A 22,351-nucleotide genomic window follows, 5' to 3' on the forward strand; every position below is an offset into this window, starting at 1 on the left:
TCAGAGACCATTTTCAATTTCTTTAAAGTTCTCTATCTTTGTTCTTGGACATAAAACACTTTTTCAGTTCACTTTCGAAATATTCACAGAGAATGTGCTGTATTTTACACACTCTAACCGTAAACACACTCACTTTAGTTTTTAATGAATTCCCAGATTTAGTGCACGAGCATTATGAATGCATCCTTCTTAGTGCGCACACATGAGGTCTCTGGAGTTGGTGCAGATCAAGGCAGTGGTCTTTTTCTTCAGTTTCATAGTGGTTTCCCAGGAAGTGGAGCATACGGTCTTGTAGTGTGGCCAATCATTTAATCTGACCAGGAATGTAGACTCGTGAGGCTCTCAGCAGTTTTGCATCCATCCCGACCTTTCACAGGAATGTAGTTTAAAGTTCCTCAAAGAAGGCCACCCTGGACTTGGTGCTTTGTAGTGTTAGCTGTGGAGGAGACAAGAAAGAGAGACCACACAAGGATTTATATCTGAAGTAAACAAGTACAGAATATACTGCAGTACAGCGAGCAAGCAAACATAAGTGACCAAAGGGCAATCCTCACACAAGACTGCCAGATCCACTCCTGCTATGCGTTTTCCAATGCAAGCACCGTGGCCAACAAGTGTGAACAAGACCCAACATTTGTGACTGAGGCTGAAAACGGTGTGGCTGGTCAACAAGCTTGCAGGGTGAAAGCAGATTAGCCAATGTTTATTATTCAGTTTGGGTGCACAAGTATGAAATCGCCAGCACCCTAGAGGGATCTCTGAAGCTCTGGGGAGCTGGATGCACTACAAAAAAAAAAAAATCTGTTTTTCCTTAAATCGTGGGCTCTTTTATGAGAGTCTGTTCTTGTGCAAATATTAATCTGTTTTGTTTAATTTGTTTTGTGAATTCCATATGCTAGAACATTGTGAAAAATGATGGACCAAACAAAATAACATTAGTTGTGGGGCATATCTAATGAAGAAATAAGCACATGCATGTTTAACTCAGTCATACCTCTAATGAACACCAGAGTAATTTTAAAAAAAGCTCTGACTTGTCATTTGACTTGTTTCCCATGAGAGTATGCCCAAGGTTATTCTGTTTTTAGTGAATACCGATGGTATGTAAAAATATGAAGCTTTATTGATACAATTTACCCTGAAAGAAACAAAAGGCTCGATCAGATTTAACAACAAAAATACATCTTTGTAGGTTTTTCGAACCCTCTACTACTGCAGAGACAATCAAACAGACGGAAAAAGTACAAATGAGCAGGTGATGGATTAATTCAAGCCACTGACTGCGTTTTTAAACTCCTTCAGCACAGCTAAGCATTAGCTCGTCTAATACAGCAGAGGTGAGCACTACTTCAAATTGACCGGACAAACTTTTTCCCCTTGTCCAACATCTGTAGGGCAAAGAGAATTAAGCTGGCTGCCAAAGTAAATATTAGACCGGGGGTGACGGAGGACAGTTTGGGAAATCCAGATTTTTTTCAAGGGAATTTGTAGATGGAGGGATTTAAGTAAATGCAAACAGATAATGTCTGGTGATGGATTTGCAGATTTATGTTTACAGATCACCTTCTATTGTCCCTGCTGACAGGCAGCCTCAACTATACTTGTGAGTGTGTGCATTCTCCTCCACACTGCCCACAGTCTCCATGCTGCAAAGAGCAACAACTCCAGTGTCAATATTCTGAATGAACATTGAACAGCGAGATATTTCCAGAGGAGAAATCCACCTATGTGGTTGACCCCCTTTATGTGCAACTTCGCACAGTCTGGACTTTTTCCCTCTTCTTTAGTGTGTTATATATATGTTTGTACATGTAAAAGGTCCGTAGAGTGTAAAACCTGAAGTCCACGCCTAAAAGGAGTTACCCTCCCCTCGGAAGCTCCTGAGCTCCTGAAACGGCTCCATTGAATTCTCTCCTTCACTTCTGTTACTTTATGAGGTCATAATGTTACGGAAGTGACGTAAAACTCCTTCCTGCTAGTTTGGCCCTCAAACAACAAAAGAGAGAGACACGGAGGTGGAGCTCTGGAGGAAGAGTTTTTTGCAATGTGAAACGTTGACCAATCACAACAGAGCGGGCTAGCTGACCAATCAGAGCAGACTTTGCTTTCTGGAGGGAGGAGCAAGCGCTACAACGGAGCGTTTCAGAGAGAGGGTGAGAAGAGGTGCTGCAGGACAGCCAGGATGAGAAAAACAAGGAGGATTATGAGCATTAAGGCATGTAAACATGTTGTAACTGTAACTTGAGATAAAAAATATGCACCCGGAAAAAAACATAATAGGGCCTGTTTTAAAAAATAAAACGCATTTCCTCTCCGGTAAACTTTACACAGAATCACTGCAGCTCTCGTGATTCAGGTGTTGAGAATGAGCTCTCCTGGCAGGCCCCGGTGCTAACAGAGCAGAACCTGTGGCCTGGTAAGAGTGCAGAGGCGCTGATCCATGTTAAGGGGACGTTCATTAATCATCCAGAGAGGGTGAGGGGGGGGTCTGGATGGAGAAAACTTTGCCCAAAGGGGGGACAACCTCTCCTGATGCTTCTGGCTCAGAGATCTGTGCTTTGCTTCATGTTCCCTCTCTGGTTTTTTCGACTTCATGCCACATTCTAAGCTCTTCTTCGTGACTCAAACTCCTCATCCTTTGAACAATTTTGGTCAACCTCAGCCTCCCCTAAACTTCCCGCCTCTTTTTGGCAAAGCGGACTCTCGCTACCCTCTTCACTTCTCCCTGCAATGCCCACGTGCCCCCCCCCCCCTTTATCCCTCACAAGCAAGATGAATGCCGCCCGCCTCTGGTTCAATTAAACCAACACTTTTAACTTAGCTCCGTCTCCCCCCTGCTTGCCAAAAGTGCCCCCATCCATCCAGATGACTAATCGCCATGCAAAAATCAATTAGTGCTCACTTAACAAGTGTATTATACAGTGGGAGACAAGAAGGGAGGAGGGGTGGGACGTTTTTTTCTTTTTTTCGTCATACAATGTGCTGAGGGCATAGCTCAAATTTTCATTTCATACTTTTATTAAATTTACAGAGATACTGAGAGTGGGGAGATAAAGGAGAATGAGTCTAATCTGGCGGTTCATCAGAGGACAGTGGAAATATAATCTACTTTTTATAGCGATTCCATTGCCTCTGACCAATTGATTTAGGAATACCCCTCAAGCTGAAGGAGACCGTCACTTCTTTGTGCTAGTTCATAATGCCAATCAAGGCACTTGCAGTGATGAAATACTGCAGCTGTTCCTACCGATGGTAGTCGACATGAAGTGCGCAGATTTTCCTCTCTGCTGATCTGTGAGATGTTTTTTAAATATGTACTTAAGCGCCGTAATCACAGTGCATTTTTAGAGGTCATAGTACAAGTAGAATGACTGCTCCCTCTCCCCCTCCAGCAGCCTCCATCAAAGGAGAAGCTTGAGGATGAAAAATGAACCCAAGTGAAGACCGTCGCTTTAAAGAGATGCTCTGAGAATCAATACCACGCCTTAAAATGAAATGATTGTTAGGCGTGGGTGTTTTTGATAGATACTTATCACTGGAGGATTATGTAAGATCAGTATTAAGGCCACATTCAAACGTCATGTGCCTATCTGATCAGACAGAAGTTGAGTATCTAAAAAGCAACTTGTAAATGGAACTAAGTTGCGTTAGGGATAGACTGTGGTGTGTATTTATCCCTTTAAACATGGTGTCACATTAGTCAGCTAGGAATCAATGTGGCAAAGACCAAAGGACTAATTATCAACACCAAACAAGATCTGAAACAGAGCCAATTTGACTTAATGGCCAACATGTTGTCACTGCGGCTAGCAGATGAGCTACTCTGAAAATAGAGACTTCATTTTCAAGACATGCTCACAGCCCCTTTATCTTCTTAGGAAGTGTCCATGCTGATTTGAGAACTAGCGTACAAAGCTATTGTTGAGAGTGTTTAAACGGTCTGGTCACCTATATTGTACATCTACATCATCTAGGATTGTGTCAATGGCAAGAAGAATAGTTGGCAAACCCCAAAAGCCCTTATTTAAGAAGTCTTTCATCCCAAATGCCATCAATATTCTTATCTCAACAAAGTGACAGAGAAGATTTAAGCCATAGACATTGACATGAACTGTTTTAATGTGTGATATTTGTGTTTTACTAATTGCTGTCTGTCTAATTGCTTTTTATGTTGTTGTTGTACCTTTGTTGACATTCAAGATATATTCTATTATTTTCATTTCTATTCTCTCAGATGATTCAATACCTATTTACATACACAGGCCACCATCTGAGAAAAAAAACATTCATTTGCAAAGATACGATACACTGCAATTCAAAGTGGATTTAATACAATTCAGTCACAAGTAGGAATTTATATATTTACTTTAAAAACGTAAAAGTGTGACTGAAATAGATTATTTACTTTCTCAACTTTTAGCTCAAACACTGAATCAGAAATGCCAAGACATGCTGGGCAGCAAAAACAAGGAGGAACAACACTGATAGCAAGTAAACATTGATGCGACCTATGCTGGATTTAAAGTACTTATACACTCGGCTTTGCAAATGCCAAGTGTATAAGTAGGAAAGAAATGCATTCGACACATTTGTTAGAGCTCAAGTATAAACACACGGTGCTTTGGTGAGTCAAGATGAACATAAACACAACGTTTGTTTGTTTTCACAGTGCAGAGTGTTACTTGTAAAGATCTTTTTTGACAGCTGCATCAATTTTTTCCACCAAAAATTCCATCAGAATTTATATCAGATCTATGGTTGAGTAATGATGTAGTCGAATAGGTTCTTCTTTAAACCAGAATTTGTCAAAATCACTTTTAAGGCTCAATCTTTTGCTCTAATATTATAACACACAGAGAGGAAGAGTGACTTCATTCTCTGGACAGGACGCCATTACTCCACTATATCTTTACATTACAAATAGGTTTCTGCTGCAATAATAATGCTCTGAATCCTGTAAATAGACTCTTTAAGGGGAAGATGTTATTATATTTCCATTCTGCTACCTATTCATGTATTTTGTGCATGTGTGCAAAGTGCTACAATAACTACAAATACATTGACTCTGTGTACACAAGCATGAATAGATGAGATATGAGTGGGGATTATTAAACATGCACAGTGTATTTTGAAGGAACCTACGCGCAGTATTTGTGTAAACAATTTGTGTTACGTGTCCAGAATGTGAGCCGCCGAGCTGATAGCTACCTTTTTAAAGTTGCTGTGCTTGCTGGTCCCCTGCTCGGTGTTCTGGTTGTGAATGATGTCCAGAGGAGTCTCCCTCTCTTTCATCTTCAGACTTTCAATCTCCGTCTTCAGCTCATTCAGCTGCTCCTGCAGGTGCTTGCTCTTCTCCATGTACTCGACCCTGAACATGATCACATTGCAGGTTGAGAGACAGTTTATTAGATTCTATGATTCTATGTCCTGTTAGATTTGACTTTGTTAGTTGGCATTTTCATAGCATTTACATGGCAAGAATCGGCATCCTTGTTTAACTCCTCTTAATAGAGGCAAAAACATAGAGCTATAACCATTATTGGTAATCCTTAAACTCATACTGTTATATAAAAAAAGGTACAAAGAATTGGAAAGATTATGTCTAAATTAACTTATTCAAAGGCCTTCTCCGAGATAGTCGAAAAAGAAACGCGCTTTTTCAAAAGAAAATTAATAAAAAAAGGACAAAGAAAGAAATCACGATAAATGTCAGAAACCAAATTGTGAGAAATGTATGACTTTTAGAATCAGTGTTTTAATATGAGCGAATTATAAAATGCAAATGTAATACCAGAGAATTTAAAAGAACTGTGTAAAATCAACTATTATAGCAGATGGCAAAAAAAAAAGAGATAAGGTCTTAAATAATTATGGAAGGGGAAAAATAGTGGCACTTTTCGGAAAAATCCCACTGGTCAATATTTTCGTAAATGTATTTAATTCTGTTTCTCTATTTTCCATCGCAGTCTTTCTTCCTCTAATTAACAGTTACCCACCAATCCAGGAGCTGCAATCACTCTGCTCGCTATTTCTAATTACAGTACATGACAACAAAGACCCAGATAATTTATTCAACTTCATAGCCAGGGTCATACTTCTGAGTCTAAGTTCCTTTTTTATTCCCCTGTCTGCAATCACTGATACCAAGAGCTAGAGACAAAATAAAAAACGCTGGCAGTGACATCAGTGACAGCTAATGCTGAGGGTCAACTGCCTGAACTCCTCAATCAAAACGTGCATTTTAAAAAGTGATCGTGCTCCTCCAAGTACATTCCTGAATTAACTGAGATCTTTTTTTTAGTGCATTTTAAAATTACTCTAAAATAGATATTCATTAGAGATCCAATCCCGTCGGCTGAATAACAAATCAAAATTATTTTCGCTGAGGCTTAAAATATCAGGCAGCATCGGCAGCAGTGAGGCCGGCCACTCACTTCTCCTTCTCGATCTCCATGGAGAGGCGTTTCATGTCGGTATCTTTAAAGTCAAAGCTGAGGTTCTCCCTGCTGAAGCTCAGGTCGGGAGGCATGCTGTCAGATTGCAGTCCAGGGGCCTGGGAGGGGAGATGGAGAAAAGAGATTAGAGGGAAAGGAGGCGATGTAGACGAATTGACAGGAAAAAAAGAACGAAAAAAATTGAAAATGTGTCAGAATAAGGAGGAGGTGGGAGGGATGGAGAAAGAAAAGGAGAGAGGAAAAGACGGGAGGGTTAAAATAAATACACGAAGGATGAGATGGTATAAATAGGGGGAGAATAGAATCAGAATCAAAAATGTTTAATAGCCAAGTACGTTACACACACACACAAGGAATACATTGGAAAGACATATACGGTACAATATAGATAGAGAGAGCATTTAAAAAGGAGATATAATATAATAAATAGATGGCTATTTGATGGTCATGAACACACAAATATATATGCTTTTAGATCCTGACCAAATGTCAGAAAATGCATTGGCCACATGTCACCTCAGGAGTCAGTTGGATAGGAAGTGAACCCTAATGCACAATATAAATGTAAATGTGAATCCAAGCTACAGTGCGGATATGTTTGACCTAAATACGGTCCGGACGAGCAGGGGAAGGCAATTTGACCATGTCCGGAGGAAATAGGGACGGAAGGTAGTGTGTACGTGTATGCAAATGTATGTGTGTGTGTGTTTGTGTAGATGCGTTTTCTTGCATGAGCAGATGAACTGTATAACAAACTTCCAGTGGCTGCATGTCTTTTGTCTGTATGTGCATTGTGTGTGTGTGTGTGTGTGTTTATATGTAAAAGCTCTTCATTCATAAGCTTACGAGCTAGTATTTCTCTATCGATGGCCAGCTATAAATATGTATCTAGAGTGTGTGTGTGTGTGTGTGTGTGTGTGTGTGTGTGTGTGTGTGTGTGTGTGTGTGTGTGTGTGTGTGTGTGTGTGTGTGTGTGTGTGTACATATGTGTAAGCAGCTGAATGTGCAGTGTGTGGGTTTTTAGCATGTTGGAAGCTCTTGCGTAGGCTGCCTGTTCTTACGCAAGTGACTCCTGTTCAGTGTGGCTTTGGGGGTCTATCTACAGCTGTGTGTGTGTGTGTGTGTGTGTGTGTGTGTGTGTGTGTGTGTGTGTGTGTGTGTGTGTGTGTGCGTGTGTGTGTGTGTGTGTGTGTGCTATTAGCAGTCAAGCTAAATCTATACCACCATTTCCCTACCAGTAGCAGTTTGCATCTGATACTCCTGTGGGGTGCTACTGCATGTATATTTGTATTATGACTGGTCTGTTTTATGCAAGGCTGTTCATTTCAACTGTTTACATAGTTGATCATTATCTTTAAGTGTAAAAGAAGTAAAAAATGTCCATCATAATTTACAACAGTGCACGTGAAAGACGTCTTGAAATCGTCACACTTTGTCTGACCAGTGCAATGTGTCATTTTTTTTATTAAGATTGTTATGGAGATGTTAAAACATGTATCCAGAAAGTGTGGATAATATTTTCAGTCATGTAAATGATATAACATTTTCACTAATGTTAATTTAAGTGTAGAGCTGCAACTGTTTGTTGATCGAAAGAAAATGAATTGGCTGATATTTCTTCAAGCAAAAATGCCAAACATTTAATGGTTCCAGGGTGACAATTTGTGGCTGTTGTTGGTCTTACATATTAGGGAATTTAGTATTTTGGGATGTTGGTTGGAGAAGACAAACCATTTGAAGACAACATTTTGTCCTGGGGAATTTTTTTTCTTCTAATATTTTGTAGATTAAATGATTAATTGATGATGCAAAGAATTGTTAGTCACAGCCCTATTGATATGTACTGTCACTAATAAATCAAACTGTGTGTTGTAAAGTATGTGTGTATGTTTTAGGTCCGTTACCGTATAGACGGTCCTGCTGGTAATCTCCAGCAGCTTGTGCTTCGCCCTGCGCTCCGACTCCTTGGCATCCTGCAGGTCCTGTCTCAGCTGCTCCGCCTCCTTGGCCCTGAGGGACAAACAGACAGACAGACAGACATATACAGTTAATACTTTAATTCACCTCCCGATCCTTCAAAGGACTTCCCGAATAATCTAAATTGAATCCAAAATTATCTTACATAATCGCTACGTCTGTACTCGACGAGCCGGGAATGTCACTTTGTTATTACCCAGGTGATCAATGTGCCGCCCGAGAAGACAATCATTTCTGACTCCATTATTACATCTAAAATCGAGGTGGCACACGGAGATGTTAGGATGTTATACGCAGGTGATTACATTTCTTTTGATTGTGTTCCTGAACACTCAGCAGTTCCTCGTTGATGTGGGGGAGCGATGTGCCTCGAGGGTTTGAGTGGACATAGTCATTTACATGTTGAGTGCCACAGGTTTAAATTTCTCCGGTTCAGAAAGTGCTCATCCAGAAATTGCAGTTGCCGGCAAAGTGGTTAATGGTACCCATTTGAAATGATTGCCTAATAATAATAGTGGAGTAGAGGCTGCGAAGTGATATTCTTAGTATGTGTGTATACTGTGTTATTCTGGAAAAGACTCAAGTTCTTCTGCTACGATGTATCGGTATCTATCAGGGTTTACAGACTGCTGATCAGAATCACTCATTACTTCATTTTCTTATCCATCTGACCTATAAAGAGATATAGAATCATTCTATAAAAGAAATATAAAAAAATATCAACAGTAAATATGATAGGTACTCGATTTGAACCGAATAACACAAAATGTCAAAATTGCCTTTCAAGTCAAAAAAAAACCCCAACACAGATCAAAAAGTCAATTTCAGCACTGTGAAGCTTCAATGTGTAGTAAAAGGGACTCCCACCAGCAATCGCTACAATTAACTAGCACAAATTAACTGGTGCACCTCAGAGGAGGAGAGCCACTGAATACAAGCCTTTCTCCCTCTTCCTCCCGAGTGCAGTGGTGTGGCTGTAACCGCATGATTACCTGCTGCAGTGCGAGGAACAAAGCCTTTAAAATTAAATGATTTTAAAACAAGTTAGAAGTTCTTTGATCGAGCTATTAAAATGCAGCTGTGTTACCGAGCTCTATGCCCGCAAGCATGTCGACTGAGTTCTGCTCCGCTGAGCAAACTCAAATGCAGCGGCGTGTCAGAGCACCTTGACATTAAACGGCACTCGTAACTCAAAAAAACATTTGGGGAGGCTTATGAGTCGAGGAGGTCATTTCGGAACTGTGTTTCATGCTCATCTAAAGAAAGCTTCCTTAGTTTGAGTTATTCACATCCGAATGTAAGATGTGTCGATAAGTTATTTAAACAGGCCCTATTATGCTATTTTCCGGGTGCATATTTTTATCTCAGGTTACAGTTACAACATGTTTACATGCGTTAATGCTCATAATCCTCCTTGTCTTTCTCATCCTGGCTGTCCTGCAGCACCTCTTCTCACCCTCTCTCTGAAACGCTCCGTTATAGCGCTTGCTCCTCCCTCCAGAAAGCAAAGTATGCTCTGATTGGTCAGCTAGCCCGCTCTGTTGTGATTGGTCAACGTTTCACATTTCAAAAAAACTCTTCCTCCAGAGCTTCAGCTCCGTCTTTCTCTTTTGTTGTTTGAGGGCCAAACTAGCCGGAAGGAGTTTTACGTCACTTCTGTAACATTATGACCTCATAAAGTCACATTGTGACCTCATAAAGTTACAGAAATGAAGGAGAGAATTCAATGGAGCCGTTTCAGGAGCTCAGGAGCTTCTGAGGGGGAGGGTAACTCCTTTTAGGCGTGGACTTTAGGTTTTACACTCTACAGACCTTTTACATGTACAAAAATATATACAACACTAAAGGAGAGGGAAAAGTGGAAAAGCATAATAGGGCCACATTAAGGGTTTAAAAAAACTATGCATGTCTTGCATGTGTGCGTGTGTTTGGAATGGATACAAAGAGAATTTGTGTATGAGAGACAAAGCCACATAGTTGCCAAATCTGGATCAGAATCCCATTCACTGCAGCATGGACGGCAGTGCACTCTACAATTCATCCACTTCTTCCTCCTCTCCCCACCTCCTTTCCGACTCTTCGGCCATCTTGAGGGCCAGCATCTCTGCCTCCAGCATCTTCTGCTCCATGAGCCGCCGCTCCTCCTGGCCACGGATGGCGGTGACTTTGATGCGCTGCATCTCTGTCTCGGCCTCGTCAGCTTTCTGGGCCAGCAGCTCAGCCTCCTCCTCCGCGATCTTGGCCTTCTCAGCCAGCAGATTCGCCGTCTGCTCCGAACGCAGCTGGAGAGGAGAGGGAAGAGGAAGGTCAAACACAAGAAGGGGGAAAGAGGGGAAAACAAAAGTTATAATGGGAAATGGAGCAAGAGACAAACATTTGTACAGAAAAAGAGGAAAGAGGGGTGTAGAGGGAGGGATGTGCGTGAGTAAAGAAGGAGCGAAGGAGATTGATGGAGGTGACAAGGAAATAATGAGAGGCAATGAGGGAGAGAATGAGCAAATGACATTCAAAACAGGAAACACAGGGAGGAAGTGAAGTGAGGATGGTGGGAGGGGAGCGAAATTAAAAAAGATATGCTGTTTTGCAATTTAGGAGTAAATGTGACACAGGCAACAACATGGTGGATTTGGGATTAAGATTGACCAGCAGCATCTCACCAGTGCTTCGTTGGCCATGCGAGCCTCGTCCTGCAGCTGAATCAACCTCCTCTTCAGCTCGTCCCTGGCTCTCTCGGCCTCCTCCCGCATCTGCTTCTCCCTTTGCAGACGCTGCCTCTCTACCTGAACGCAGACAGGTGGAGCGTGGACGACCAAGAGAGCAGATGGTGGGAAAAATGAGTGTAAATATGGAAAAAAGAACTGAACAATAAAAAGGTGGAATATGGCTGAAAATACACTGGATAGAAACCTAGCTATAAAAGTTCAAGCCCATCTCATCCCCTTTGTCCCGGCGTTATGAACGTACCTGTTTTCTGGCCCTCTCCTCTCTGGCCTGAGACTTCATCTGCTGTACTTCAAGCGAGTCTACCCTCCGGCGGCGTATAAACAGGTCATGGTTCCCAATACACAACTGGAGGATCTTCACAGGAGAAACAAAGCATAAAATAGGCACTACTGTATCTACAACATGTAAAAAATGTTTGGTACATCCCAAAAACTCAAATTCACCAGCTACTTCTGTTACTTTTCATCACCTTCACTATGAAAAAAATCATAAACGTCAATCATCTAAGCTGAACTCACCAACTTGTTGACTCTTAGCCGTGAAGAGTTGAACTTGAAAACATTGGTTTTCTTGTCCAGAGGTTTGATGGTAAACTAAACATTGAGGAGACAAGAACAATATATTTTTGATCAAACCACAAAAGAAAAATCTGTCGGTTAAGATTGAGCAATATACGTATTTGACATCAATATCAGAATATTCATATATATTAACGTATGTTCAAAGCAACTAACATGAAATAAAACCTCTTTATATGTCAAAACAAAAAGTATGTTAACTAGTTTTGTTAGTTTTTCCATCCAAAATCTATAATACTAAAGTTTCCCATATAAATATAGCTCTATATTCAAGTTTCAACCGTCTTTGTTACAATGCAAGTGCTGCATTGTCCCGCTAATCTTCATCATGAAGAACAACAGCAGATCCTCCCACCTCCTTGTCGCTGTAGGAGATGTTGCGGATCTCATTCCAAGGGAAGGAGCACTTTGGGGTCAGCCTGTTGTCCGGCTCGTAGATGTGAAGACCCAGGGCGTCCACTCCCAGGAGGAGATCTGTTCCCTTTTTGTTCTAAACCAAACGCAGCAGAGTAAACAACAGATCTTATAGCAGTTTTGGGACCATCCTTCCAGCCAACATTTATTTGTGCTTGTGTTTAAACTGATGTGACATTACGGTGGCTCTGCTCGCCAAAACAATTTTTGTTAGGGGTTGAGCTGAACAATGTCTGGACTTGTTTACCTGGGAAAAAAAAAATAAAATGCTACAGCGAATTACTTCAGCTTTCGGTTGACTTGTTGGTGGTATTTTAAAATGTCTTGGCCTTTCACAGAATGCACTGATCAAAGAAGGAGCCACCAAAGTGAACTCCTGTTTGTTAAGAGTGGTGACAGGTTTGTTTCCCCCGTTATGACTCACACGGGAAAAAAAGATCCAGAGCCGAATAGCAGTTGGTAACTTACCCCAAAAAACATTTGAAGATTTAAATGATATCTTCAACTAAGGGACAATTTAGTACAGCAGAGTCGAGCCCCCCCCCCCACACTTCATTTCATTACACCACAGTGAAATTGACTTTCCAGCTAATCTCCCATATTGGCTTACATTGTAAAGATATAGCAAAGCAGCATTGGCTCACCCTGATTAAAAAGTAATTGACGCCATACATGTCCAGGTCCTGAGCTATTTTTAAATACTCCATCTCGGCTTCATCCCTGATTCAAAGACAGACGGAGAGAGAGAAAGAGATTGAGAGGGATCCAAGGGAAGGGAGAGGAGAGGAGAGGGAGGGAAGGGTGGGAGGAGAGGAGAGGAGGTGCAGAAGTGGAAAGGAAAATAAAAGGAGATCAGACCTTGTTTCCTCTGCTTTTTGTGTGTAGCATCTGTCACGTTGTCTGATCTATAAAAACTCCGCCACGGAGCTCTTGCGAGGGTGAAAACATAAGCACAGCACTGACACAAAACACAACTATAATTCACTAACAGGCTTTAGAGGTCATGCTCGATTTGAAGAGAAGACTTATTTGGATGCCTCCAAGGTTCTAAATACTGTGAGAGAGAAATCTAATGCATCAAAGTATTTTCTTTTTCCCTCTTTCTGCTGCCTTGTTGGCAGATCAGTTGTGATTTCAGAGTCAACTCAGCAACAAAAAAAAAAAGAAAAGAGCATTAGCATACTTTGACGGTGGAGGAAAATCAGGGCATGCTTGTAACTAAACTTTTAATAACTTGCTGTCTGATATGGGTGGTGGGAAATTGCTGATTTAAGCCTCATCAAAGTTTAAACAGGCGAGATAGCATTATGCCAAGTAAACAAATCTTAACTAGGTTGGAGTACATTCTGACGTTGGAGTGGGACCAGAGGAAATTTTAATGGCCATGCTTGATTAATGCTGTGGAAGTGTGAGGCATTAGAGTTGTGCGCCATGAGAAATAATATACAGATGCACATAGAAAGTAAGTCGGTTACTTTGATGTTTTAATAAATATTTATTTTTATAGTATCAAGAATTGTCACTTACCAAAACCTCAGATTTCTTATATTGTTTTTCTTTGATGGAATAGTTCCTAATCTGAAATCATTTTGCTCATTTATCTTTGCTCTTATAGGGCCGTTACTTTTTAAATAAGAACTTAATGAGCTTAACTGAGCTAAAATAACCTATTTAGTTCAAAGAAAAAAGAGGTTTTGTGGTTAGGTTTCACACTAGCAGCTCTCTAAGGCTGTAGCTTGAGCTTAATGCTATGCTAACATGCTGATATTACCAAGGTCTTAGGTTTATCACAGTCTTTATCATGCTAACATTTGCTCTTTAACATTTAACAGCTGAGGCTGACGGGAAGGTCATTAGTTTTGCAGGTGTTTGGTCATAAATCAAAGTACTGGCAAATAACAAATTTGACCCAATGACGGCACAGACACGAGTTAAGGGATCACCAAAAATGATTGCACTTCATCTTAGGTGGGACATGAATGTGTGTACAAAATTTCATGAAAATTCATCCAATAGTCGTTAAAACATTTCACTCTAAATCGCAAATGTGGAAGGAAAAGTTATGAGGTCTCTAGGATGTATCTTCTGGGAACCATGAATGTATGCACCAAATGTCATGACAAGCCATCAAAAAGTTGGATTGAACGACAATAGAAAAATGATATAGTTGCTTTCCTCAAAGAAAAGTATCTCAAGAAGACGAAAACATATTGTTGGAATTGATACATAACTCAGGTACTGTATTATATATATCTTGTAATCCAAAGTTTTGAGGATCAACAACTCCCCTCTCTCTGCTGGGGTTGAAAGGGTTATCGATCAGCACCAGTGAGTCAATTATCACTTTCCAAGTGCTGCAGTTCACTTTCCCTTTAGAACTGACTCTCCAGCCCAAAACGTCTCCCCCATCCCATGGGAGATTTAAGAAACCCTCACACTTCTTACTCCCTGTCAATTTTCAACTAAGTTCAGCTTAGTGGTGGAGCAAAGTGCAAAAACTAGAAGATTTCATTCTTGTGTCATTTTAGATTTATGAAAGCAATTACAGTAATACAATTTTAGAATCCTCTCACTGAATGATTTTTTTAAATTGCATGAATTGTGTTTCTCTTGTGAACATACATGTATTTACACTTTACTGGTGAGTTATAGGCTGTGGTACTCTGTTTCGTTTGATGTAAGTGTATGTTCTTGGTCAAAAATATACGTTAAAAAAGTTCATACTGTGGATTCATAAATGCTCCCTTGAAAAGATTCCCCACAGAAACCACTTTAATTAAAGATTTCATGTGGAACCAAGTTTTAAGCTCACTCTATGGGAACTTGAAAGTTGCTGATGACTGTTAAACCTCACAGTGGTGCAGTTCAGTGCAGCATTTTATTTTTTACCTAGTCCTTCCCCTGTGCTCTGCATAACACGCTGTGATCCTCTCCTCCCACATTTCTGCAGTCATCTGGTACAAGTTAATCACCTGCAATGGGGAGAGAGACAAACATCAATATTCATGAACGCATGCAGAAAATACAGTGATTACAGGATCATAATGCAGGTAAAAATTTAGACATGAAACAGGCCCTATTATGCTATTTTCCGGGTGCATGATTTTATCTCAAGTTACAGTTACAACATGTTTACATGCGTTAATGCTCATAATCCTCCTTGTTTTTCTCATCCTGGCTGTCCTGCAGCACCTCTTCTCACCCTCTCTCTGAAACGCTCCGTTGTAGCGCTTGCTCCTCCCTCCAGAAAGTAAAGTCTGCTCTGATTGGTCAGCTAGTTCGCTCTGTTGTGATTGGTCAACGTTTCACATTTCAAAAAACTCTTCCTCCGGAGCTCCACCTCCGTGTCTCTCTCTTTTGTTGTTTGAGGGCCAAACTAGCTGGAAGGAGTTTTACGTCACTTCTGTAACATTGTGACCTCATAAAGTTACAGAAGTGAAGGAGAGAATTCAATGGAGCCGTTTCAGGAGCTCAGGAGCTTCTGAGGGGGAGGGTAACTCCTTTTAGGCGTGGACTTCAGGTTTTACACTCTACAGACCTTTTACATGTACAAAAATATATATAACACACTAAAGAAGAGGGAAAAAGTGGAAAAGCATAACAGGGCCACTTTAAGACAAATATGTAAACATCTTCACTCGTCAATGAAAATAGGTAAAACCCAGATTTTGCTCACCCTCTTTGGAAGCAGGTCCTCTTCAGCCAAGAAACCAGGTTTGTGAACATTGGGGTCGTAGTCTCCGTACTGCAAAAATAGAGCAAAAAGGGGCTGAAAGGATTAGAACCACTCCAAACTAATGGCCGCCATCCCGCTTCCCTCCAATAACAGGCCAGACTATGTCTCTCCTGGGAGCTGTTCAAAAGATGAAACTCCAGTGCCTGTAAGAAAAGGGTCTCTTGGAGAATGAATGGAGGCTGGTCTGCCATCAGGTCATTAATGTGCACCACACACACAGTGGCCCAGTTGTTGGTAGACGGTGTAAATTATGCTGTAAGAGATAACTCCGAGAGAACTGAGACTGATCACTTATCATCACGGAGCCGGGATACAAGTCATATCATGCATGTTTGAGGAGAGATATGGATGGATTAGGCATGACTGAGTGGCAGTTGGGGGATTTCCTTTGGGCTACTGTTAAACTGGTGGAAGGATATGAATAATACATGTAGCTGCCGTTTAAAAAGTGGGGCTATGGCTGTAGATTTATGAAAGCAGGTTAACCTGAATGTGTATTGATATTTGTGTATTGTTATAAGTACGCCATCTTTGTCAAAGCAAAATGCTATTTTTTCTCAGCACTGTTAGAGCACCAAGGTATTAAAGAGACACATTCATGTCAAAATCAGACTGAAAAATGTTGCGATTATTACAGTGAAAATCTAATTTGATTGACTCAATTGACTCATGATGTATGTATGAGATTTGCATGACAACCTTAGTAAGGAAATTTATATTTTTTGGGAAAATCTTTTTGCAAAACATTTCTAAGTTTGGAAAACAGTTTTTGGGGAAATAGTTTTAGGTGCTTAAGGTGAGACACTACATGTTTTTCATGCACTTGTCAATTTTGAGATTTTGGGATATTATACTTCCGTGATATGTCTTCTTTCAGACTAATGGAAAGAAAACATTCAAAATACACATGAATGTGTTTATCATACTATAGTTTGTCTATTTGTGTCTGTGAATTTCTCCTCCATTCACCAAAGGCTAGTATTAGATAATGCCTCATTATTTTGCATTTTTAAACATAACGTTTCAGAAAACTTAATACAAAAAAAGCATTGTCGTTATGTAAGTAAACAACTGGGGACGTTTCATGGTGATGTTTATTATTTTAAAATACTTTCTATTCACTTGTAGTGTCTAGCAAAAATTATGGAATTTTACAATATATGAAGCTGTTTTCGCAAAATGAGTTTTTCCTCATACTCTGTGCCTGAAATCTCCACTTCAGTAGCACTTACATTCAACAAACTTTCCAGTTTCATTCCTCTCTATATTCCGAAGGTTTTTACAGAGGGGTTTGTATATATATGATTCATAGCCTGATTTATACAACATGTTATTCCCAAAAACATGGCGAAAATTGTTTTTTTATGGCTGTCATATTTGCTGATTTATGGAGTGATAAAACATCTTAAATTCCCATCTGTAGAAACCATTGACCCTAATATGTTAACAAAATGAAACAATAATGTCAAACCTCGCTTTATCCAGATTTCGGCTCAGGAAATGTATGCAGGTAGCATATATATATTTTAAGATTATGCATAATTTGCCAATTCAATCATACGATATCAGAAAACTTGTAAGACAAAAAATGATTGTCTTAATTTAAGCAATCAATTGGGGAAGTTTTTATGATGCCATCTACTGGTAATTATTTTACTGTATTCACCCGTAGCTTCTCTCCTTAAACTCAAGAGTGAAAGCACCAAAGTAAAAAAAAAAAAAATGGGTTTAGGAGAAGCCTTTGTGTTTGACTTTGAGGGGCTGACAACAAAACAGTGGTTCATCCTTCTAAAGAATTTCTGCCTCTATAACTTTTGCTCTTTTGGTTTGTACCTTGGTGGAAAATAGGAAGTCTAGAAGGACTCATCCCTATATCATTCTGAGCCCGACACCAAAAGAAAAAGGCTTCAGATAGAGAAAAATACAAATAACTTCTGCCGCTGCTCAAAATGCCGTTGTAATTGCGCTCGAAATGCCATCGCTGTGTCACCTTCAGTTGGCAAGAAGAAAAAAATACACAACAAAGAAATAGTCTAAAAAAACCAGGAAGAGACTGAAACCTTAACCACTTATGTATGTTACATGACATTGTGTTTGGAAGAAGAAAAAACAACACAATTAACTCCTCAAACAATGAAAAGAGATTACAAATGCAATTTAGAGCACATTGATTGTATTTGTTAATGGTGGGCTTTTGCTAATTTGCACAGAGTAAATATGAACCGTTTGACCACTTGTGTTGCTCTAATCAACTAACTCACTCTATGTTGTTTTGTTTATAGCGCTATAGTTCTATTATGAGGTGTAATTGGATTTTATTTTTCTGCACGTCAGTCTGAAAAACTGTACTTTACAGACCTGAATTTAATAAGCTCAACACAGAGACTGGAAAATCCTGGAACAGCAGAGCAGTGCCAACAGAGTGGAGAAGCCGAGGGCCATTTAATTAGATCCTTTTCCCTTAAGTTTCCCATCTGGCAGCTTCTACTCCCTCAGTTCTTCACCTGTTTGTTTGTAACTGTTACATAATTGATGATATATAGACTTATAGAGGCGTCATGGGCTTCGTCTCAGGCATCTTGACAGTGACAGTTGCTCTCAGATGCTTTCTGATTACACATCTTTCTTCCAATTATTTCAAATAACCCCAAACTAACAGCAGCAAACGATTCTCAAAGGACAACTATGTGGCAACACAAATGTGACCATCGACTAATGGGTATAATCTGTTCAATAGAGCCCCGATCTAAATTTAGGAAATGTATTTCTCACTTCACTTGGAAGAAAATCCATTTACAGTCTTAACGTGAGGAATACAGGTTTCTCATATCTAGCCATGAATACACTCTAAAGCTATGCAAGCTATGCAAAGGTCTCCTGGTCAGTTTAGAGATGCTATATACTGTATATCTGATGTTTTTAGCCACATTAGCGGCATCACTGTTACTTTTCTTCTAGCACCGGGATGGTTTTGGAGGGAAATGACTCGAAAAATATTGCAGAGATTGTCATGTAATTTTGTCCACATATTCACGCCCCCCTCAGAATGAATTGTAATCATTTTAGGTGGTCCTTTTTCAATTTTCATCTAGTGCCATCATCAAGTCAATCATTCCAGTTGTCCAAAAATGTCGGTTTCTGCCTGAAAAACTGCAAAACTAATGGCAGTCAGTGTCATTGATTAGCAAAACTAATGGCTGACTTTTGTTTAATGCTTATTAGCAAATGGATGGTGAAAATGGTAAATATTAAACCTGCTTAAATTTAGCATGTTGGCATTGTTATAGTGAGCATGGTGACGTTAGTATCAAGCTCAAAGCATTATATATTGTATGTATATATATATATATATGTGTATATATATAATATATACATATTTCTGTTTGTATTCACTTCAAAGTGTAGCCTATACTGTGTATATACACTTTTCAAAAATGATTTCCCTTCTCGGTTACACTTCATGCCTAAAAACTGTGACAGCCTCTCCAGCGAGCAGAAAACATTGCCTGTATCATTTTATTTCTATCTTCGTGTCTTCTTCTCCTTCATTGTAATGCTGGCTCACCCAAGCTGTGGTGGGCCTCAATAGTATGTCAGTTTAGTCAGATGAGTGATGAAGGATTTACATAATATCAAGGCAAAGCTGCCAAATTCTACGAGTATTAAATAACATATTGTGTGTGCCAGACTGAAACTAAAAAGTGCAAGCTCTTTGCTGTTTACACAGATTGGAAATATATCTCAATTATATTATATCTATGACACATGCTGTGAGGTGACAAAGAGAAAAAACAGATTGTGACACAGCTACAAAGTAAACATGCTGCAGCCTAGACGCTGCCTCATTCAATTTTAAACAGGCCCTATTATGCTATTTTCCGGGTGCATATTTTTATCTCAAGTTACAGTTACAACATGTTTACATGCGTTAATGCTCATAATCCTCCTTGTTTTTCTCATCCTGGCTGTCCTGCAGCACCTCTTCTCACCCTCTCTCTGAAACGCTCCGTTGTAGCGCTTGCTCCTCCCTCCAGAAAGCAAAGTCTGCTCTGATTGGTCAGCTAGCCCGCTCTGTTGTGATTGGTCAACGTTTCACATTTCAAAAAACTCTTCCTCCGGATCTCCAGCTCCGTGTCTCTCTCTTTTGTTGTTTGAGGGCTAAACTAGCTGGAAGGAGTTTTACGTCACTTCCGTAACATTGTGACCTCATAAAGTTACAGAAGTGAAGGAGAGAATTCAATGGAGCCGTTTCAGGAACTCAGGAGCTTCTGAGGGGGAGGGTAACTCCTTTTAGGCGTGGACTTCAGGTTTTACACTCTACAGACCTTTTACATGTACAAAAATATATATAACACACTAAAGGAGAGGGAAAAAGTGGAAAGCATAATAGGGCCACTTTAAATGTTTTACTTTAGGAATAACTCTTGCTGAAGCCTCCTTTAAATCGCAGTGATTCCCACCAGTGTCAAACATTTCTATTAGCTTGTCATGTCCCTCCACTCTCGGCTGGACACGCATCTCTGCGTTTTGTGGCCGAGGAATCCGACCTCTCTCCCTAATCATCCTCCATGCCAGAGTGACTCTCTCTGCATTTATTTCCAGAGAAGCTGTTTCTTGAAATTCCCTGTCAACACCTCCTTGAAGCACTGCACCCACTCTGAATACAGAGCAGGCAGCACTGAAATCTGTGCTGAACTGCTGGCTCACAGAGCGAACACACACAATTACCCACTGAAAAGTTGAATCTGATGACTTTGAACATTTTATACATTATGAAAAGGTTTCTCTCTCCTGTTGGTAATGTTGTTTATTTGCTGTCTTAGAAAGGATGTATTGAAAATCTGTTTGACATTTAAAAAGTTGCATTGATCAAGCACTACTTTGAAAAATTTTTTGAAAATCCTTAATGTTGTCTTGGCATTTACGAAACTGAATTTTTTGTTTTCCTTTTCAGACATTTTGTAGCCTATTTTTTTTTTTATAAATGAATCATTAAAAGTAATGGCAGATGAATCAATGAAAATAATTGTTAGTTGCCCCAAAAAAACATATTAAAGCATTTCAGAAATATGATGTGGCAAAACATTTTTACTGTTTGATATAGTAGGAAAACAATAATTATGATGGATTGTAATTAACTGTAGATGCATGTTGAATGTTTCATTTAGGGGGCAATTAATGTACATAATATTATAATATTGTATAATGTTGCATACACTATATGTAAAGGTGTCCATAATCATGTCATACACAAGGTGTTTAGTGTGTAGCTTTTAATGATGATTTTAAATGTCTGTAAAGCGTCTTTGAGAACTTTGAAAAGCGCTCTATAAATAAAATGTATTATTATTATTATAAATTGCAGACTTAACACTGTACATAATTACTATATCTTTTTTTGAATGAGTGATGAAACAATATGACTTATCTGGTGGTCTGAGATCTTGAGATCCCACTTTTGTCGCATGCATCTGTGTTCAAGGTGAAATAATTGTAAGAACGTCAGTTAGAGCATTTGTGCACATGCATATTCCTGCAGCACTACTCCTAACATATATCTTCTCCTCTATTCATGCACTCTCTGTAAGGTAACGGTAGTCGGCTTTTATGACTTCCTAGTGCATTTGTTATGAATTATCACCATTTTTTACCCCGATTGGAAACTGATTACACACGGATTCTGCGTAGGACTGTGCGTGCCTGAACAGGGTTATGATTCACATTATTTAAAAAAAATCTTATTTTGAATATTAATGCTGTCTTGGAATACGCCTTAACTCTCTCGTTATTGCCGTCTTGGGGCTGGCATAATCATGATTAAAGATGAGCAGAGGTAACAAAGTCGATTCCCACTGTGTGATATACTCAACTTCACGGGCTGCACAGTGCTGCTGTACAAAAAAACAACTCATGACGAGAGGAAGAGAACGGGTAAAGCCTGACAAAAACCTTTCGGCAGCTGCACTTGCTTAACAAGTACCTGTCCAGGTCCAGGGCGCTGACAGCAGAGGGCACAAAGCTTAAACTCATTTGCTGATTTTTTTTTTTTTTCTTCATTCACAGAGTCTCTTTTAACCTAGGTTTGTTAAATTGGCATGGGTAAGGCAAGTGTATTAGGGCTCTCGGCCAAACCTTTGAGGTAGAGCTCCGGTTTCACTCGACCCTGTCCGCCTGTCAGAAAGCTGCACCTCACTCTCCTTATCTTTTTTTTTTCTCTGGGATTTCAGAGAGATGGGATCCTTCAACCAAAACGGCTGGGATCGCTAGAGGTTTATTAAGGGAGCTCCTTCCTGTGGAGTGAATTCCATAGACTTCAGATAACTTGTGGTTTGAACCTCAACCAATAAATCAGTAAAGGTATTTATACAGCATGCTTTCATACAGAATAATGCAGTTTCTAGTACTCATAAAGTATGCTTAATGCAATGCTTAATAATGAAAACAAACAGTGACACAATGTAAACACA

The 22,351-nt window shown here is 39.8% G+C and overlaps 1 protein-coding gene across 7 annotated transcripts in view; it reads right to left on the minus strand.

Annotated features, from left to right (window-relative positions):
• Nucleotides 1-222: 222 nt before the first annotated feature.
• Nucleotides 223-22,351, minus strand: part of nf2a (NF2, moesin-ezrin-radixin like (MERLIN) tumor suppressor a) — a 29,166-nt gene continuing 7,037 nt past the window's right edge. For 3 of the 7 annotated variants that reach the window (XM_054610243.1, XM_054610244.1, XM_054610242.1), the window contains 12 exons: nucleotides 15,825-15,893; nucleotides 15,038-15,120; nucleotides 12,793-12,868; nucleotides 12,090-12,224; nucleotides 11,675-11,749; nucleotides 11,397-11,510; nucleotides 11,090-11,212; nucleotides 10,497-10,714; nucleotides 8,360-8,465; nucleotides 6,435-6,553; nucleotides 5,209-5,368; nucleotides 223-436 (listed from right to left, as the gene is read on the minus strand). In XM_054610243.1, the coding sequence (XP_054466218.1) occupies nucleotides 386-436; nucleotides 5,209-5,368; nucleotides 6,435-6,553; nucleotides 8,360-8,465; nucleotides 10,497-10,714; nucleotides 11,090-11,212; nucleotides 11,397-11,510; nucleotides 11,675-11,749; nucleotides 12,090-12,224; nucleotides 12,793-12,868; nucleotides 15,038-15,120; nucleotides 15,825-15,893 (1,329 nt within the window). In that variant the 3' untranslated portion in view covers nucleotides 223-385. The remainder of the gene's footprint in view (nucleotides 437-5,208; nucleotides 5,369-6,434; nucleotides 6,554-8,359; nucleotides 8,466-10,496; nucleotides 10,715-11,089; nucleotides 11,213-11,396; nucleotides 11,511-11,674; nucleotides 11,750-12,089; nucleotides 12,225-12,792; nucleotides 12,869-15,037; nucleotides 15,121-15,824; nucleotides 15,894-22,351) is intronic. The other 4 variants (XM_054610248.1, XM_054610246.1, XM_054610249.1 and 1 more) reach the window with 2 other exon arrangements.

This window comes from Anoplopoma fimbria, chromosome 13 (assembly GCF_027596085.1).
Source record: "Anoplopoma fimbria isolate UVic2021 breed Golden Eagle Sablefish chromosome 13, Afim_UVic_2022, whole genome shotgun sequence".
Lineage (NCBI taxonomy): Eukaryota > Metazoa > Chordata > Actinopteri > Perciformes > Anoplopomatidae > Anoplopoma > Anoplopoma fimbria.